Source organism: Homalodisca vitripennis, chromosome 6 (assembly GCF_021130785.1).
Source record: "Homalodisca vitripennis isolate AUS2020 chromosome 6, UT_GWSS_2.1, whole genome shotgun sequence".
Taxonomy (NCBI): domain Eukaryota; kingdom Metazoa; phylum Arthropoda; class Insecta; order Hemiptera; family Cicadellidae; genus Homalodisca; species Homalodisca vitripennis.
Window position 1 is genome coordinate 141,018,515 of NC_060212.1, and position 22,339 is coordinate 141,040,853.

At 33.7% G+C, this 22,339-nt stretch overlaps 1 protein-coding gene across 1 annotated transcript; it reads left to right on the plus strand.

The window, feature by feature from the left end:
• The first annotated feature begins 1,393 nt into the window (after positions 1-1,393).
• Positions 1,394-16,076, plus strand: LOC124365275 ((3R)-3-hydroxyacyl-CoA dehydrogenase-like). Its single transcript, XM_046821237.1, has 6 exons — positions 1,394-1,478; positions 6,950-7,066; positions 9,089-9,279; positions 11,199-11,377; positions 13,701-13,819; positions 15,880-16,076. The coding sequence occupies exons 1-6, from the start codon at positions 1,436-1,438 to the stop codon at positions 15,966-15,968; spliced, it is 738 nt and encodes a 245-aa protein (XP_046677193.1). The 5' UTR covers positions 1,394-1,435; the 3' UTR covers positions 15,969-16,076.
• Positions 16,077-22,339: the final 6,263 nt, after the last annotated feature.

The following is a 22,339-nucleotide window of genomic DNA, read 5'->3' on the forward strand; positions in this document are numbered from 1 at the left end:
GACTGTTGTAAGAAATTGCTGATGTAAATCTTAAATACAAAAAGGTATTAATATTTAGGAACGTGATAAACTATAAATTTAACATTATGTAAAAATACGGTTTGGGGTACTCCCATCTTGCCGTTAGTATAATTGGTTGAATAAAAATAATATGAACTTCTTAAAATTATGAATATATTTAAAACCACAGCTCCTTCATTCGTTTTATCCCTTTTATAGTATCATTCTCTCCGGTCATCATGAGCCACTGGGCTGTCCGCTGATGTTATTAACAGAATAATGAGGGGAATAAGTACGACACAAGATCGACTTTACTGATAAATACAGCAACGGTTAAAGACAGGATTTGAACCTGCGCTATCCTGAACTCTGTCTGTAATTCACCACACGTTCGCCAACCTAGTCAGCTCGGCAACCGACTTTCTCATAGCCATATAATTAGTTGAGTGTTAGTTGAACTAGCGGGATACCTATAAAAAATCTTACCTATATATTACAAATCTTCCATGAAGTTTAATTTTTATATAGACAATACAGACTTCGATCATAGTGCATGTCATATGTCCATGGAAATGTCGCTGAGCATTAAGAAATGTTCTTAGAGTGGTATTGTGTGTAAGTGTGATGAGAACGAGAAAATAGCAGAATAAATATGTGTAAAATTTTTACACATATTGCAATCACCCAATAGTGAACGAAGAAAAAATATTTTAGGTATAACACAATATGAATAAAGCTTTTAACACTTTTTTAAACTTTTATTTTTCTTACGATGTACATTTCGAAACCTGCGATTTCATCTTCATGTACTATATATATAAAAAAGTCACTTATTATCTACTATAGAACATTTTGAAATTTACAAAAGTGCCAAAATTACTCATAATATATTATTAAATGACAAAGATTTTGTAGCAAAAAATGTATGATTCGATAGACTTTTAAACAATATACATTGATCACACATAAAATTAAAGACAATAAATTTAGCTACCAAGGTAGTGAAAAAACACATGAAAAATTGGTTTTAATTATTTATTTTCATAATTAACTTAACCTTAGTTAGTACCTGAAGATGAAATCGCAGATTTCGAAATGTATATCGTAAGAAAAATAAAAGTTTAAAGAAGGTGTTAAAAGGTTTATTCATATTGTGTTATACATATTTACAAAACACTTTTCGAGGCTACATCTCTAATATTTTAGGCTTTTGAAGTTTTAAGTGGAGTAATAGCTTTTACCGTAACAAGACAGACTGATTGTAATGTGTGTACATTTTAAAAATTAAATTAAATATCAATTTATGTGAATATGAAATCGGACTCTTTATGAAACATAGTGAAGCTACACTAAAAACGACAAAATTATCAGAGTAAAATTTATTGTCTAGTAGATATCGTTCCCTCACTAGCAGCCAGCCAGTAGATTCGCAGATATGGGTACTCGACTTGTTGAAGGCCGACTTGCTCTGGTAACAGGTTAGAAGTATTTGTTTTTAACTTTGTGTTTAAAGCTAATTAGCATTTTTGTTAAACCTTTAATATCTTAATAGTTCATAACTAATACTGTCATTTTAAGCCTTTGTGATGATAAACTTTCCATCGATTAAAATTTATAATTTTAGTTTAGTTATGATTAGTTATACTGCATTGTAATGATAATATTTAATATCATCTATTTATTTATTGCATTGAAAATAATAACATATAGATAAAATATAAAACCATATAATAAGTGAATCAAAAGTATTTTTCTCACTTTAACAAATTCAATTTCTCACTCAAAGTAATCAATCAAATCCCAGATTTTATAAGTCAGATTGTGACGTGTCTTTTCTCAACACAAACATTTACTGTTAAGAATGACACGTATCGCATACCCTAGATAAGCCCAATCAAGCGGGGATTCGATCCAGGGGTCTAAATTCTATTCTTATGGATTATGTATGTCAGTTGGGTTCAGATATATTGCTATCACCTAAGGTGGTGGTAAAGTTTAAGCATTTAGTAAATCATCATTACCCAACTGACATTGAAAAAATAGAGAATTTGAAATAAAATGGTGCCGATGTGTAAGATATTTACTATCATCAATTAACGAAAAACATAAAAGTGTAACTACCTAGATCTCTATCTACTGTAAATCAAAGCTATCTCAAACCGCAACACACTGTATGTTATATAAAATAGTATGAACAAAAGTAATATCAACACTAAGAATAATATATAGTGTTTGGTCGGTATCGTATGAACAAAGATTAAGTAAGAGTGTAAGAGAAATAATAATATACCCAGAGCAATAATCTATTTGTTAGGTCCGTATTGCACGAACATAGATTATGTAAGATATTAATTAAAGTAAAGAACCACTAATACCAAATTTAAAGGTTAGGTCCGTATTGCACGAACATAGATTAAGTAAGATAGTAAGTAAAGTAAAGAACCACTAATACCAAATTTAAAGGTTAGGTCCGTATTGCACGAACATATATTAAGTAAGAAAGTAAGTAAAGTAAAAAGAATACCAAGAATAATACGTTATAAGTAAATTTTCGTGTGGCACAACATGTATATAAACGATACAGAATATGATCGAAAGTATACTAATAAAAGTAATATATTACCGATAGCAAGAAGTATTCGATACGTCCGTATCTCACGAACAAGTCGGAAGGAGTGAGGTTAAGATCTCAGCGCACCGTGGGTCTTATCGTGGTGATAGGATTGTATAGACTGACCTCTCGCTCCTCTGCTGGCCGGTCCGTCTGACGAGTCTGCGTTGGAGCGCATGCGCGAGTTATCGTTCATGTCGTAACCCGTCAAGCGTCGAACATGTCGTGGCACGATAGCTGAGGCGAACTTGTTTTATCTGGATCCCGTTAATCATTGTTGACGGGAAAACTAATCCCACAATAAATCTTGAATGGACGACCCAAGATAATAAAAAAATACACTGTACATTTTAGTACCTCACAAGATAAATATGCTATATGTAAGTACTGCGCTTAAAACTGTGTCCATATAGCAACACTGTCAGTTACGCTTTATACACTTTATCAAAATCAGCTCCAATGAATCCACCGCAGCCTAGATTAATGAGTCATATAAACATGCTCTGAGAATTACTATGCATACAATTTTTGGTTATAGTATTATAATAGTATAATCGAAGGCACAACTGTAATTACATGGCTACAACCATTCTGCTTAGAGTTCTTATATGATAATAGATAAAATTGTAAAGGAGCAGTTTGTTTTGATTTTAATCTTTTTAGATCTCAAAAAGGCTTATCATTCCAGTGATAGATCCAAACTATTACATAAATGTAAGCCATTGGTTTTTATGAATATATACTTAAGTGGTTAAAAAACTTTTTAATTAACAGGAGGCAAAGTGAATCGATTTGAGGGGGTGAACAGCGATCCTTTGGTGGTGGATTATGGGGTGGTTGAAGGTAGCACCCTAGGCTTGGTTTTATTTTTTATGTACATAAGTAACATTTTTAAAATTAGTTGGAATGGTAAGTTATTTCTATTTTCCAACGATAGGCTGATAATCTTGAAGGAAAGAACATGTGGTGAAGTCCGCTTGAAAGCCCTAAGAGATTTTATGTCTTTGAATAATTGGCTATTTATTTATTTACTCGTGAAAACACTGAAAATGCATTAAAATATATTAATACCTGGGCGTTATGTTCTATCATTGTATGAAATAGGTTAATAATATTAATTTAAAAAACAGTAGCAGTCGTGGGACTGCGATAGAAGTGAAAACGGAACTATTAAGTTGAGAGTAATTAACAATACGTTATAGTAGCAGTACATCTGTAATTGTAAATGTGACGCGTTTTTAATTTTCCAATTTTAAAATCCACGAAAAAATATTATCAAATAACTAGAAATATATTTTACCACGCTAGTAAGATAAATCTTATACCGTAATAATACTCATTTCATGATGAAGAGGTTAAATATTAAAAACATAATTAAAATGAATAATGCTAAATTTTAAATACAAATATTAAAAATGTTTAAAAATATATTCGTTGTTTTCATTATTCACTTATAAGTGAGTAAACACCGAGTGAACAACAGTGAGTTGAACACCGTTGTAAATAATACAGTTATTGCTACGGATAAAGTATATAATTGCAATAACAATTAAACCCACAATATTTTTAAAACTAATAAATTAGTTAAATTAACTTGGTTCTTTCATAAAGATATTTTTATTGCACAATAAACTAATTTATTGAGTTAATACGGTATCAGTGAGCCAATGCGCCAACTACAGTTCCGGCAGAAACGTTCACTCATCACTTCATACGCTACTACAGGCTAAACTAAACTTCCAATAAAAAAAATGATAAATTACAAAAAAAATATTCATCTATTTTCACACAACTTTCTCGCTGACAAATTTTGTCTGACCAAAAAAAAAAAAAAAAATCCTCGCTTACTACTTTTTTCTTGTCATTGTAAACGCTATGTAAAATGTAAACAATAATCAAAATTATTTCGAAATTTTTTTAATATTTAAAAATGTAACCAATAGATTGCCAATATTAAGAGCTTTAATTTGACGCATCTTACAGAATTGTACGACATTGGCTTCACTTTTAAATCGCGAGAGGAAGCCGTAAAGGTCACTGATTTTCGCAGTCTGTTTTCATACTCCGCCGGGACAGTTTTAACACAGCGAGACTGACTTTTTCATGCAGGTTAGTAGTCCGCGGCCAAGTCTACGGTTAAAAAACACAGCGAGACTGACTTTTTCATGCAGGTTAGTATCATTAGCATGTCGGTGACGCGACCGAGGATTTTACCCTCTACCAAAACGCTCAACGCGCCTAAAGAAGTTTTCACTTCAATAAAAAACAAAATTCGAAAATGTATTTTTGCTTTTAGGCAATTGAAATACATTCTTAAAGAAGAAGAAATTAAATTCGCATACAATGGCTACATTTAATCGCTGTATCATTTCATGTAAAATCTGGGGGAGGTTTGTTTTCCTATCTATTCCAGCCTCTAAATCTTGTATAAAAATAAATTTTGAAGATGGTTTCATAATAGCAGAAGATTCTTAATAGTAGCTCTTTTTAATGCTACCGAAGTATTTGCTGTCTGCAAAAATATTAATAAAATGTCTTTTGATTCATATTTATAACAAATTTGAGCAATTATTTTAAACAATTATTCATGAACACAACACCAGATACGCGTGCAACGCAGCTGTTTAATAAAATCAATAACACATACAAATCCATTTAGTACAGCTAACCCGTTGTACTGAAATCTCCGCCAACATTTTCATAACTATAATCTCTTTCAGTTACCATCAATGTCAATTTCAAAAAGTAATGTCATAGGTGGAGAGGAAGCGTGACCTGTCACAGTTAAGAGACTTCCACTCGCTTCCCCTCTCCAACTCTAAGCCATTTTTTTTAAATAATCTATATCTAGACACTAGTGACTACACTAGATATCGCAACAGTCCAAAATGATGCCAACTAACTGATTTTCCTCTTCTTTTTTAACTTTTTTACCTTCCGTTTCTAAAACAGTATTCTCTTTAATTTTCATTCTTTTTATTAATTCCATCCCTCGTAAATTAGTTGCTACATCACAATTACCTCATAGTTTTAATTTTCAAAACAAAATATATTCATCTATGGTTTTAGATTATAACTTACTACAAATTATTATAGATTATTAATTTAGGCAGATCCCGACATAACTCGAACATAGCATAACGCTCAAGCACCCGCCCATGTAGGCCCACGGTAAGAAATCCTCAGGCTAAAAATTGTATTCTTTTCTTGCATTATTGTAAGTAATTTGTTATATTACGATTATGTGTAAGGTACTTATTGTTTTGCTTTTACAAACCTTTATTTGCAAAAAAATTCATCTAATTATGTGTTATCTCTATTTTTACTTGAATAAAATTATTCATTCATTCATTCATTGTATATTAATACTTTACTTTTAAAATCCATTGTTTTGACATTTAGAATTCAACACGACTTTCATAGATTTTCAATGATTTCAATGACTTATTTTTACACATATTCTTCATTTCATTGTTATAAGAAACCAGCGCTCAGGCGTCGGTTAACCGTCTACTACCCTATTATCAAATTCCGTTTGATAACAGGGCCGTTTGATCACATTCTGTTGCATAACCCTGTATACTGCCCACCTTCCGTTCAGGAAGAACAATTATATTTTAATTTTTCTAATTCGTATATTTACGATCATTATAGCACTTATTTCAAGCAAAATATTTTTTCATTCTTATTGTATCAACGAAAATTAAAATGAAATTGTAGAGTTATTGAAATGTACTTATCAAAACAGGATCTTAGTCTTATTTTTTACATAGCTGTGTTTGACAAGAGCTTCCGGAAAGAAATGATAGGATGTGCGTGGCCCTAACTTTGGCTTTTCATTTTGGCTACTAGCCGTTTACTGTATAACAGTATGTCAGACTTATCACAGGCTCACATGCCATAGAGGATAGTTTAAAAGTTCATATTATACTGGTTTCCAAGATAATTTATATTTCAAATTTAAAAATAGTATTATTTGCTCGCTTAACTAATAATAAAATTAATAATTAATTAAATAGGATTTAAATATATCTATTATTTAACCTATTAACAAAATAGGTTATTAATCCAATTCACAAAACTACATACACAATAGTTTTTATGTAGCACTTATAAGAAACGCGTGTAGGAATAACGCCTATATATTAAGTAGTTTTGGGGGATCCAATACCACCATCATCCATCATGAAGAATTGTTTCAAGACACCTTTTGGAGCATATCATCATATAGATGAAAAATATTATTAGTATATTAATAACGCAATTTATATCTACTATAAAATAACTCTCAATTCTTAAATTCATGTTTTAATATTATTGCTTTGTTCTATTATTTAGGAGCCAGTAGTGGTATAGGAAGGGAAACATGTAAAGTGCTGGCCAGAGAGGGTGCGACTGTGGTGGTCACATGTGTAGACGAGGCAGGAGCTCAGGAGACAGTCACACAGTTGGAAGGTAAGTTACAGACAGTAATAATTACTGTTAGGTAGGAGCCAACAGTGGTATAGGAAGGGAAACATGTAAAGTGCCGGCCAGGGAAGGCGCCACTGTGGTGGTCACATGTGTAGACGAGGCAGGAGCTCAGGAGACAGTCACACAGTTGGAAGGTAAGTTACAGACAGTAATAATTACTGTTAGGTAGGAGCCAACAGTGGTATAGGAAGGGAAACATGTAAAGTGCCGGCCAGGGAAGGCGCCACTGTGGTGGTCACATGTGTAGACGAGGCAGGAGCTCAGGAGACAGTCACACAGTTGGAAGGTAAGTTACAGACAGTAATAATTACTGTTAGGTAGGATCCAACAGTGGTATAGGAAGGGAAACATGTAAAGTGCCGGCCAGGGAAGGCGCCACTGTGGTGGTCGCTTGTGTAGACGAGGCAGGAGCTCAGGAGACAGTCACACAGTTGGAAGGTAAGTTACAGACAGTAATAATTATTGTTAGGTAGGAGCCAACAGTGGTATAGGAAGGGAAACATGTAAAGTGCCGGCCAGGGAAGGCGCCACTGTGGTGGTCACATGTGTAGACGAGGCAGGAGCTCAGGAGACAGTCACACAGTTGGAAGGTAAGTTACAGACAGTAATAATTACTGTTAGGTAGGAGCCAACAGTGGTATAGGAAGGGAAACATGTAAAGTGCCGGCCAGGGAAGGCGCCACTGTGGTGGTCACATGTGTAGACGAGGCAGGAGCTCAGGAGACAGTCACACAGTTGGAAGGTAAGTTACAGACAGTAATAATTACTGTTAGGTAGGAGCCAACAGTGGTATAGGAAGGGAAACATGTAAAGTGCTGGCCAGGGAAGGCGCCACTGTGGTGGTCACATGTGTAGACGAGGCAGGAGCTCAGGAGACAGTCACACAGTTGGAAGGTAAGTTACAGACAGTAATAATTACTGTTAGGTAGGAGCCAACAGTGGTATAGGAAGGGAAACATGTAAAGTGCCGGCCAGGGAAGGCGCCACTGTGGTGGTCACATGTGTAGACGAGGCAGGAGCTCAGGAGACAGTCACACAGTTGGAAGGTAAGTTACAGACAGTAATAATTACTGTTAGGTAGGATCCAACAGTGGTATAGGAAGGGAAACATGTAAAGTGCCGGCCAGGGAAGGCGCCACTGTGGTGGTCGCTTGTGTAGACGAGGCAGGAGCTCAGGAGACAGTCACACAGTTGGAAGGTAAGTTACAGACAGTAATAATTACTGTTAGGTAGGAGCCAACAGTGGTATAGGAAGGGAAACATGTAAAGTGCCGGCCAGGGAAGGCGCCACTGTCGTGGTCACTTGTGTAGACGAGGCAGGAGCTCAGGAGACAGTCACACAGTTGGAAGGTAAGTTACAGACAGTAATAATTACTGTTAGGTAGGAGCCAACAGTGGTATAGGAAGGGAAACATGTAAAGTGCCGGCCAGGGAAGGCGCCACTGTGGTGATCGCTTGTGTAGACGAGGCAGGAGCTCAGGAGACAGTCACACAGTTGGAAGGTAAGTTACAGACAGTAATAATTACTGTTAGGTAGGAGCCAACAGTGGTATAGGAAGGGAAACATGTAAAGTGCCGGCCAGGGAAGGCGCCACTGTGGTGGTCGCTTGTGTAGACGAGGCAGGAGCTCCGAAGACAGTCCCACAGTTGGAGGGTGGGTTACAGATAGTATTAAGTACTGTTGGATGGGACTAATTCATGGTATATGCAGGGAGACATGGTGCTGCCAGAGAGGGTACTACACTGGTGGTTATTTTTATAGACGAGACGTTAAATAAATATGAATAGTTATGTTGTAGCCATTTAATGAATATGTTTACAAATCTGTTCTTGTTAAATACATATTTATTGTATTATCAATAAATTAAATTGTATATTTGCTCTAGAAGTTATCATTTGTGTTGATCGATTTGACTAAACTTAATTAGACAAATATATAACAGAAAATATTAGTCTCATGCATCACGACAACTAAGAATCACATTTATTTGAATGTTTTGATAGGAACAGATCACATTGCCCTCTGGTATGACGTGACAAAGTTTGATTCAGCAGCGGAACTCGTTAAAACCATCAAGGAGACATTTGGAAGGCCTCCCGATATTCTGGTGAACTGCGCTGGTATTGGTGGGAGAGAATATCTGTTTGATTTAACTCCGGAATCTTTCCAAAGGGATTTGGACGTCAATCTCAAGGTACAATATAACATTCATATGATTATGTATCTGTTATAAGAGATAAAATAATATTTCATTTAAGTTATTATTGACTACTGCAACTATACAATCGAAAGGAGACAACTCCTTATATCCCCCTACTGTATACTTTAATGGTTCTATAATACTTTTATATTTAGAATGATACAAATTAACTTCAACGCAGCCTCATCAGTTATCAAAACTACTACTAAAACTTTCCTCTAGTTAGAATTTCGTATTTTATCGGAATTTGAATTGTCTGTACATTATCATACATAATAGTTAGAAAAAGTATGATCTTTAGCAGTGACCAATTGTTTTAGAGTACATTTTTTCTGTTATTAGTGTTAATGAACAATTCGAGCTCGTGCATGTGACCTCATCTTCTGAGCTGGCACGCAACATCTCTGTCCATAAAATTCACTATTACTCCACGACAAGTTTCCACTTCCATTTCACTGACAACACGCCTAATTTTCCCTTCAAATCAATGATGTTTCAGTGTCTTTTGGCATACACCAATGACTTCAGATAACCCAAAGATAATAGTCACAAAGCGTCACAAAGTTACACTACTTAGATGGGCATTGATGGTTAGAGTTCCTAGAAATGACGCAATCCGGAACTGTTCAAGGAGCAACACAATTTTTCAAGGGACGGTTCTAGGTGGCTGAAACCACAACTTTTCAATGTTCATTCTATCCAAATAATGTTGCAAAGACTCCCTAACCATCGCACGGTATCCGTATCGATTTACTATCTTTACGGCCTGTATTTCTTGATCTTCAAAAAATAAGGGTCGATGACGCTACCCGACCAAAGCCGCACCAAACAGTCACTTACCGTGCATATATTTCCTTTTCTTTAATCACGCGAGGGTTTCCTGAACTCCAGATACGGCAGTTCTGCTTATCCATTTAATCCATTTCAGTAGAAGTGAACTTCATCAATGAAGATGAATTTGTTTGAGAAGCTGTCATCCTCCTGCCGTTTTCCCCTTGCCCATTCAGCTCGACTGTCATCTCTTGAATTTTATAGGGTTCATATTTGAGAACGTACCGAACGATTCTCCGTACAAAAGAAAATTTTGAACTCAATTTATAAAAACGGTGACGTATTGATTCCTCTGGGCTAACAGCCACACTGTCACAAACCAACGCAATTTTCTTCTTAGTTTTGGCAGGAAAAATTACGTTCAGAAATTTTAAGGTCGTCTTTTGAACCTGTTGCAAACTGTTGATTCATTCGTGATTATGCCCGATAGTAACGCGAAGTCACTTAACTGATATAACACCATTACTTTCTCCAATCTGATGAAATGTTTTTGCGATTAACACTCGTTGCAAACAATTACACATCTGGTTGGACACGGAATGCAAGGACAAAAGAGGACATACTGTTGCAACCGATAAACGAAATGTTACCATCCGCTTAAACCCGGCGCCCTTGTGAATCACCCTAGAAGGCTACCATTTTAAAGCCTTCACGGATCATCAAGCGTTACGCTGACTACTATGAATTAAAGAACCATTGAGACGGCTTGGCCGTTGGTTTCTTGAAATTCAGCAATACAACTTTGAAATATCATACAGAAAGGGTATTAACAACGAACTCATATAGTATAAAACGTTTTCACTAGGTTTTATTTAAATAGAACAATTAACTTATTTGCATCACACATAGTAAGATTTTTCCGTAACATATTAGAGCTCATTCTTGTCAATGGAAAAAAATAATTTTCATTCAAAATTTTAAATTTACAGATTATATTTTTCCCAATTTCAATTTCCTTGCGGCAGTCATCGTTTAGCTACAATATCGTTATACAATTGTTAACTGACTCAACGTAGATATTTTCTTCCTCAATACCCATGTTGGTAACAGAGCAACTCTTAAGGAATCGTCCACTTTTACAGGGAACATTCTTCACGAGTCAGGCAGTGTGCAGAGAGCTGGTAACCGCCAATATGGCAGGGTCTGTGGTGAACATATCCAGTTTGAGTGTACACTACGGATCAGTAGGATTGAGTGCCTACATTTCCAGCAAAGGAGGGGTAGATGCAATTACAAAATGTATAAACAGGGAATTGGGACAGTAAGTTATTTTCTGGTATCAATATTACGAGTATGCAAAATAGTTCCTAAAGGTTAATACTCCTTAGCAGTTTTTATATTACGTTTCTGTCTTAAAGGTTAAAGATAAGATTTCTGCCTCAACCCGTAAGTCTTATTGACTTATCATATACACATATTATATACCCGGGTGTTCCAAAAGTGCCACCCCCTCCCCTTCTAACCTTTGAACGGAATTAAACAAACCAATGTCCTTTGGGGGGTAGTCATATAATGAAAAATGTTGATTTTTGCGCTGCATGAGAACTTATCATCGATGTCTTGTTAATTTGTAAGGTTACAGATGACCAAATATTATCATACTGTACGCAATTAAATAGTATTATTGGTGGCACAGTGTTGGGTTGCTTAAGCTGTAAGAACACTTTTCTAACAATTATTAGACTACATTGAAATATTTAATACTAAAGATATAACCTAACAACTTATTATATATAGCTATTTCGAGCTTAATGACTATATGTCACCGAGAGAAAGACACATGTATATATTAAATAATTATAACTTGTGATTATAATACAAAACTTACATCGTTCAGAGGGGAAAATATTTTTTTGATACGAATACTAAATAAAAGCCGATACTAACAATAGCCCTCCTCCTCAACATCCTCCAACACAATAATCGACCAGAATAACCTAACCTGGACACGACCCCTCATTGCCCGTTCATACAGCGACAGCTGTTAATGCAATCGGTTAAACCAGATATTGTGAAATAAAAATATAAAAATTTCGTTGGTTTTATTATATTAAATGAGATGTAGGGGAATAATTATATATATATATATATATATATATATATATATATATATATATATATATATATATATATATATATTTACGTTAAATTGTATAAATGGCAATAGCCTTATTTAATTTCAATAAACATTGAATCACAAAAAGTACTTCCTCCGCCGGGAGTCGAACCCGGATCTCTCACTTGCCGGGTGAATGTGCTACCATTACACCACAGAGCGCTTACTTTTTTCCGATTCAATTATTTTGTATTTGGCCGTATCTGTCACGTATGCGTTTAAATAAGCAAACTAACATATGATCGGAAGACCAAACACCTGTCAAACGACTTTTTTATTTACGTTTAAATTGTATAAATGGCAATAGCCTTATTTAATTTCAATAAACATTGAATCACAAAAAGTACTTGCTCCGCCGGGAGTCGAACCCGGATCTCTCACTTGCCGGGTGAATGTGCTACCATTACACCACAGAGCGCTTACTTTTTCCGATTCAATTATTTTGTATTTGGCCGTATCTGTCACGTATGCGTTTAAATAAGCAAACTAACATATGATCGGAAGACCAAACACCTGTCAAACGACTTTTTTATTTACGTTAAATTGTATAAATGGCAATAGCCTTATTTAATTTCAATAAACATTGAATCACAAAAAGTACTTGCTCCGCCGGGAGTCGAACCCGGAATCTCTCACTTGCCGGGTGAATGTGCTACCATTACACCACAGAGCGCTTACTTTTTTCCGATTCAATTATTTTGTATTTGGCCGTATCTGTCACGTATGCGTTTAAATAAGCAAACTAACATATATATATATATATTATATATATATATATATATATATATATATATATATATATATAATATCATATATGTTATGTTATTAACTCCACTTATTGAGTTGGGAAACTGGAAGAAATTTTAATAAAAGGTTTAAAGAACACATACAAGCTTTGAAAAAAAAAATAACATGTCTAAAATAAAATCCAATTTTGCTGAACACTTATTGGAGACTGACCATAACTACACAAATATTGAAAAGAACATGGAAATTTTAGATATCGAAAGGAAAGGAGAGAAATTAAACACAAAAGAAGAATTACATATTTATCTAAATTATAATAAAGATCCTCATAACATTTTAAATAGTAATCTGAAAAATCCAATTTTTGAAAAAATTAAAATATTAAATACAGATTACTAATAAGAAAACTACAACTGTGTCATTTAAATTTAACATATGTTTAAAAGGTCCACATGTGTATATCTAATTTTTTATTATTTATTTGTTTATTTAGAGATTAATGTACACTGATGATGGTTAAAAACCGAAACACGTGTATGTAATAAAAAGATTTTTAAAAGGGTTTTAGTTACTTTCATTACATTAATATAATATATATTTCTTAAATGTGAAAGAAAAATTGTAGTCTTATATATATTACTAGTGACTCATACATATATATATATATATATATATATATATATATACATATATATATATATACATACATATATATTTTCAGTCGTAATATAAGAGTCAACAGCGTCCAACCTGGGGTTGTGGATACCGCAATGCCGCCCGAGGCTTTTAGGGCTACATTTGCCAAACTAAGTCCCATGAAACGCATTGGACAACCTCAAGGTATTCCGCTTTTAAACTATATTTTAGTAAGTAGATAGTGTATAAGTCGATAGAGAGTGCTGCTAGACTCTCTTTATCTCGATTCAGTACCTATTTTTACCCCTAAGCTGAATGAGCCAAGGGGTGGTTTTCAGTTATAACATCACTTTTTAAGAAATAAAATTTCACGTTGCTATGCTAGTTCATGTTGTGATAAAACCGTTGATCTACACACCCTGAAGTACGGCTACGATACGAAAAGTAAACGGTTGAAACAGTAAATTGGCAGAGCGGTAGTGGCTACGAACAAGCGGGTATTTTGTTTTTAGACAATCGTCAAAATGGAGTCTCCAGAAAGTGAAAATAGCATATTGAAAAGACTTTTTAGATAAACTGTACAGACCTAAAATGTACGGTGTTTACTTTACAAACAGACTTACAATTCGGTTTGATGAATATCATAATCTTTTTCTAGTTTGAAAAAAGATTCAACTCGGTTTTTTCAGTACACCAGATTGCTATTCGGAATTTTTTCCAGACCTGATAAGACAACTTTTGAAGAGGAAAGGGTGGGATTGCAGCATCAATTAAAGCTGTGAAGGGGCTAGGCAGGTGTTTGTTTCCAACACGATACACAGCATTGACAGAATACGCTGAGCGCTTCTTATATATTCATTTACATCTTACTCTTTTTTAAAGGATGAAAAAAAACTGGTATGATGTTAAAAATTTTACGTAATCTTCTGTTGTTTATTATTGATAAATCTATATTTTTACTTCAAATATTGTTCAAATTAAGAAAGCTTTTAGGTTAATTTCTTCTGCATTCATAACTTTCTTATTGAGAAATCCAGGAAAATAAGCAGAATCGTAAATAAACATGTTAGTCTTTTTCTTTACAGTGATTCTCGAAGATTTCTGTCTATAATTCCTTTTGCTTTTGTTACGTGCTCCTTGTGTCTCTTACGTTCTTGCATTAGTTAATTTTAATAATAAGAAATGTGTATTTTGAATAATTCTAACTACTGTTTTTGTATACATACATTATATCAAAGTAATTGTATTATTTTTGTTTCAGAAAACACGCAATCTACCCTACCGTGTAACTATAGACTTTGGACAGGCGATTATTTTGTCGGTAGTCAAAATATACCTCTATTTGCCAAATTTTTCTAAAATTTTTAAATACATTCATTATAATATAGGTAAAGCAATTTAGAAGACAAGTTTTCGAAAACAATGTTTGTATGATATGTGACAGGCTTTCAAAAGGCGAATACATTATTTTAAATTGGAATAACACTTTTCTTTGTATAATATTTAATTGGTCATTGTTTCTTCGTTTTTAAAAACCGGAAACACAACTGGTAATTTCAACGTCAAGAGAGAGTGGGCCCTAAGAGAGTGTGGCTCCACCCTCTAATACCTCATAGGCAACTATCAGCATATTAGTTTTAAAAACAATGCATATGTACGCAGTAGATGACGTTAATTGTTTTACTAGTCAAAAGTCGGCCATGTACAGAATTTAGGCTCTTGATGGCGTCGTCACAGCTTGATTTTGATTTTACTGCGATGGATTTTCTTGAATGGATAAACTTATTCAATAGTGCTTGGTAATTTATATTATTTAGCTCAAATATTCATATAACCTCACTTTTCTCCCACTGTCTATGGCTTGAAGCTTCCTATTGAAGTACGAACGAACACATCTAAACCTTACTTTACTTCACGCTCACCCTCTTATTCTAATTCCTTATGGCGGTAAATGACAACTTTACTTTTCAATTCCACAAATTCTTGTTCTAACTAGTGCACGGATGTAATATCAGTTTGTAACAAACCACCCTCACACCTCACTTTTTCGTACCCCTTTTTATAATGTGCCACACTTAACGGAATGAAAGTTATTATTGCGAGTAGAGTACGAAATTGATTTGTTCCGACTTTCCTGCTGAAGTGAAACCCAATTTATAGCAGGTAGTTCATAGACCGTATGCACAGATAGTTTATATCTATTCAGTTATTACTGTCAATTTGATTATGGCCCAATTTTTAAATAATATTGTGTTTGTTTGCAGAGATAGCAGAAGTAATTGTATTTCTTGCATCAGAACGAGCCTCTTATATAAGCGGAGCTGATTATTCCATTTCTGGAGGAGTTCTATGACACCCAAGCTACGCTTTACTATTAATAAAAATTAAATTTCATACTAACAAAAATGTAAACCGATACGAAAAATAATATGTACAACTCTATTTAAAATAATATAATTTTAAAATTAGGATAGACCGACTTCAAAACCCAGAAAACTACAAAATAATTTTTATTGTATAAAATGAAAGCTAATACTACTTTATTAGAGATGTAACCTCGAAAAGTGTTTGATAAATATATATATATATAACAAACACTAAACGCTAATACTACTTTACACTATTTTTGAAGACGTTGAAGAATTTTAAGAAACAAATATATTATATATATATATATATATATATATATATATATATATATATATATATATATATATATACTAGCTGTTACCCGTGGCTTCGCACGCAATATTAGAACCAAAGTCCTTTAATCAATTATGGTGTAATATGATGGGAGTCCTATAAAAACGTAGTAAGTAGGCATACATCAGGTAAATATTATTTAAGTTCGTGGTAAATAGTATCAGATTTTAACTTAATTATTATATCATGTTTGGTACGTGTATGAGCATTTCTGGTTCTAATTAATTATGTACATAACGTCACAGCTGAATCTGCCTTGTCATCCCGATCAAGAAAACACAAATCTCAGATCACACAAGTCTCGGAAACTTACTTCGATCAAAAAGCGTATATTTCCAGTCCTTGTCATATATTTCAGGTCTAAGATAATAATAATAATTTCTAAGGTCTAAGATATTTGCAGTACTATATTAGAGTTTGCCTTGTTGTTCTGACGAAGAAGAAATATACACATATATATATATATATATATATATATATATATATATATATATATATATATATATATATATATATACTTAAGTAGGACCGAGATGCCTACTTCGGTTAAATAGTGCCTAATTAAGACCATTTAAATTTACTTACCTACTATGTCACAGTTTAGCTTGCCATATTGCCTCGATCAAATTTTATATACGTTCGATTATATAGTTCTCGGAAATCTACTTTGGTCAAAATCGTGTTGACATAGTTGAGTTTACCTTGTCCTGATGAAGAAAATACACACATAAGTAGGACTGAAAAGCCTATTACGACCTAGGGGAGAGTCCTACCTACTTACTATGTACTTTCGGTATGAGAGGGAAATTCTTATTAAAGTTTTGCAACTTTCAAAAATTATCATTATTAAAGTTTTGCGTTACACCTGTTTTTTTGGACTGTAGCCAGGGAAAGAATGAATCATTGAGGCATGTTAGTATTCATTTCTCTGTTTTTCCACTTGCCATTGTTAAAATGTAATATCTTAATGTCAAGGAAGCCCGCCAGTTTAAAGTAACTTATGTGAAAACATTCATAACTTTGTTCTTTATGGTTATTTTATAACAGTCTTTAATGCATTAGATGATTTTAATTCCTCACTGGCGCAATCTGGAGTAAAATTTATATGTTAATGTTTTAATTTACTGTCTGCATTACACTACCGATCAAGCACTGTTTACTTATTATTGTTAAAATTCAAATGTAAACAGATGTTTCAGAAAGTTTGTCGAACTATAGCTGTCAAAATACGTTTCGTTCTTATCATAACATTCGAATGTAAACCAACTAATTTTTCAATTTCAATTCGAAATTATTTGGTGAAAGTTATGTGTTATGGGTGTTACAAAGCACTCTAAATGTTAATTCAGACAAAAAGCTATACCTGTTCTAAATTTCAGCACAATCCGTATAGCAGTTTCAGCGTGATTCGAGGACAAACTTCCAAACGTCCAAATATCCAAACATTCAAACTTTCGCATTTATAATATTAGTGGAACATAAATTATAATAATAAACCTATTTAACACTTTTTGATCTGTTTTATTTTCGTACAATTCTAGGAATTTGAAATGTACATTGTACGAAAATAAAAAATATCAGAAAGTGTTAAAAAAAGCTAATACTACTTTACACTACATTTTAAGACGTTGAAGAATTTTAAGAAACAAATATATTATATATTAATTCCAAAATTATACTATATTGCATACCTTTCCTTTTATTTAAGTCCTTATAAATGTAACTTGTAAGCTTTTATGCAGGCAAAAGGATACATTCACGCGGTTTAGTACTCTAAATCATATTAATTACGAATTCGATAGTTGAATATTAATACATACACTGCATTAACCGTTAAGTAGAGAATGCACAATAAAATTTGCTATTTTAATGTGTCCATGTATAAAATAAGAGATTACACCCTGTATGAAACTATTAATTATGAATACATAATTAGTGGTTGATTTAGTGTACTACTCCTTTAATTAGGAAAGTAAATATACAGGAATTAAAGCCTAACATTTAGTTACTTTAACAGATATGTTATTTTGAAGGTGACAGTGCCAATTACTGATGGCGAGAGAAAAGAAGAGACCTAGATTCTGGCATATCTGAAAATTGCAGGCGCTACTACTAGTATGTTGCCGCGCCTTGTTTCGTAATTCCATTATTGTTTCACTGTTTTGATTGATTTGCGGCATAATTGTTATGTTTTATAAGATAATTTAAATGACGGTACTGTTTTGATCAATTAAAATTGAGCAAAATTTATGTTTGTAATAAATTCTAATAATTAGGCTTTACAGTGGTTGTAAAGAAACAATAATTAAAGGAATGAATTGCTGAAATTGAAGGTTTTTTATTGTTAAGATAACAATTACTAATGTTCATATATGTATAATGTAAATGTAGTGCTTTTATGTATATAAAATTTAACATTGATACCTTACTGACTAATATTGAATATACAGTAAACAAAAAACCACTTACGCAAAAAAATAGGAACATTTGTAATTGGATAAAAAAATTTGCTTTAACAGCTTTACAAATACCACGTCAAAAGAAAATAATTATATTTTGCTAAAGTTGTGAATTGTTGAATATGAAACCGAGAGAACACAGTTTAATCCTCCAATGGTAAGCATGTTCGGAAGATAACATAAAAAACTTACTGTTAGTAATGTTGAAATTAAAAAGACTGAAATAATGGGCGCGTCTAAGATGAGTCACACTCTGCAGGAATGCCGCATTACTGAAAACAAATAACTCCATTGCTAGGATAAACATTCGCAGGGTTGGCGGTGGGGCGAAGCGCCTGAAATTACCGCGCGGCAACACACTAGTACACAGCTGTGCGCCGGCACGGGCCAGGTACAAGGCCACACTAGAATCCCAGGCCGCGCTGCTCATGTTGTGACGTCACAGTAAGGGGCGGGCGAGCAGCGCTCGTCTCGTAAGAATAGCATTGGCCCCAGGGACTCACCGTGAAACTTATCAATATTTCAGCATAACCGGTGAAGGTAGTTTATCACATCTCAGGAGTATCCCTTTAGCACAAATACTTCATCATAGTACATAAATATTTAATTCATTTGGAATTATTAGGTAAATGAAATAAGCAATACAAAAGTTATTCTTATTATAAAAGTTACTATTTATCGGCTTAACTTATTAATCTTTCTTTTTTTTACATTTGCCCACGCTCCTTTTCTACAATTTTTTCCCTTGTTTGTTTGCTATAGTTATTTAAAAGAATATTAGTAAAGATATTTATGCACTTTTTTACATAAATCAAAGAACTAATAGAACAAGTTTTTACATGGAAAAAATGTATGAGTCGCTAAGGTGATCTAACATTAAATTGCTCAAAACTTTTCTCTGTTGTTTTAACATTAGAAACATTTTTTTCATACCTGTCGCTTACAACAAGTTTAAAGAGTTTAAGACAATCAGTTATTGTTATTTTGAGTAGCATGGTGCTTTAGAGCAGCTATGTTCTTAACATCAAACAGTTTCACACATAAATCTACGTTTTGTCTCTCAATATTAGTTGGAAATAAAACTGTTTTTGGTAATGATGGGGCTGTTTTAACAACATTACTTTCTTCTAAATTTTTAAATAATTTTTAGATGTGAAACACTTGCAAAATGAGTATTTTCACTATCATAAAAGTCGGGGAAGATAAATGATTGATTACTGTCTGATTGGTTTTCAGCCAGTTGTTTTCTTATACATTTAAAAAGGTGAACAGTGTCAAACATAACAAAAATTTCCTGTTGTTTGTTTATAAGGATTGAAAAACTACTCTTAAGTGTTCCACCACAAAGCTTTGTAAACATAGCTCTGTTAACACCATTGTTGTTGGAAATAATTGTTACTATATAACCAACAATCAGTTAACATTTTCAATACTTGTAAAATTAGACTATACAAATAATCACTGGTTAAATCTCTACAGGGAAATAACCCTACAACATCTTTATTGTGTGAAAGTAGTGAGCTTATCATAAATGACTGAATGGTTGTTGGTAATCCAATAGAGTTTTTGGTTTTGATTATGAGCTAGTCCTTCCAATTTACCACCTGTATAGCTCATTTCTGGTTGTTCATAAATTTCATCAATAAGTAAGCTACATACATTTTCATTTTCTTTCGTACAGGATAACTTTTTTTAGATATCTAATATGAGTAGTATCTATTCCAGAGCTACCAGTTCCTAACTTTGAGGTAAAAGATTGCAAGTATCGTGGATGGGGCATAGTCAAAACTTTGGCATCTCTAATCTTTTTGTATGCAGCTGGAAAACAAAAGAATAACGTTGCAAACCAAATTAAGGAAGACGTACAATATGAAATTTTAACTGAAGCTGCTAATTTAATTTGTTCTTTAAAGAAAGTTAACTTTTCTGCAAACATTAGTGTCTGTTATTTCTTCTAACATCCCATCCAACAAACTGATTATACATTCTACTTTGTCTGATTTTGGTATGTCTATTACTTCAGAGATTAGCTTTTTAAATTATATTTCTTAGCTTGGACCAACTGTCAATTTTTAAGTTCTGTGAAAACGTTCGCAAATAACTACTATTCTTGACCAAGTTATTATTTTTAACTAAATAAAAGGACAAGTCGTCTTTAATGTTTAAGGACAATGTAACTGTAGGGTAAATATTGTCTTTAATGGAAACTAAAAATAAAAATAGTTGGTTGTTGTCCTGTTGAGAATATACATTGTTAAGTTCTAAGTTTCACATCTTACTGTAATTATTTGTGAGACAGCTGAATGAGTCAATTGTGTCCCCGCCGTTCTTCCTCTTGGATTTGTTTTTGGTGTCGCTCTTCTGCTTCCCTTCTTATTCCTTCTGGATCCTTCCTCTCAGCCGGCAGATCTTTTCCAATGTAGTTAGGCAAGTTTTCAAAAAATTGTTGGAACCGCATCGTTCCTTAACTTTAGCCGATCCCGCTTTACTGTTAAAATGGTGCCGTCAGGTCGAGTTACAGTGTCTTCCTTTATTATATATCGCTCGTCAAAATGTTTAATGCACACGCGGGGAGTTGGACGTAACCTCATAACTATCTCTGTGAATCGCTCTTAGCCACGTACGGAATGTCTCAGGATCTTTCGGAAATGAAAAAACATTAACAAATGGCTTAACATAAGTATCTCTGGAACGTAACATTTACTCGGCATACTTAAACCAGGCTCTGACAAAATCCCCAACACACACACACATTATCCCCAACAGATGTGTCCTGTAGTCAACAAACGTTCACAATAGACTGTGTCAATGGACAAGTGAAAGTAAGTAAAAGTATGAGACGCCGGGTGCGAAACGCCGAGATGGTTGAGCCGGAGCCCGCCCCTTACCGTGACGTCACGGCAGCCAGTAGCAGGGCAGCAGCGAGGCCTGGGATTCTAGTGTGGCCTTGGCCAGGTCTCTTCTTTTCTCTCGCCACCAGTATTAGTGCGACATAAATCACATCAAGGGAATAAACCTTGAATTTTTTAGTACTGTTATTTCATAATATGTCCTACATAAACTCTAATGGATCGGCACTTTTATCTCTAACAAGTGTAAAACATTACCTACCACTTGGAGATCTTCGGTCATTAATATAAATCGCAATCTCTTCACTCCATACTGTTCCTATGCTTGATTACAGATTATTCCGCATGAGCTTTAATTAACGTGCCATGTTAAATATTAAGAAAATAACATTTTTAACCTTACATTGCTATATTCCGTCGTATACCATTCAATTCAATTCATACTCAACATACTAATCAACTTCAAACTGAGGTACGAACCACAAAACACCCCCTGATAACGTTGAAGGATTCACTTTAAATTAATTAGATCACAACCTATGTACTCTGTACTTTCTCGCTACTGTAGCTAGATTGGGTCCCAAACTGCCTCAAATTTACATCACGTAAGTCACCTGACACGCTAAACAACCCAAAATGAAATATTTTCCTGCATCCCTGAAGTACGTAAATAATGGTAATAGCTTAAAAACACATTCTATCTCGTTGTTTCT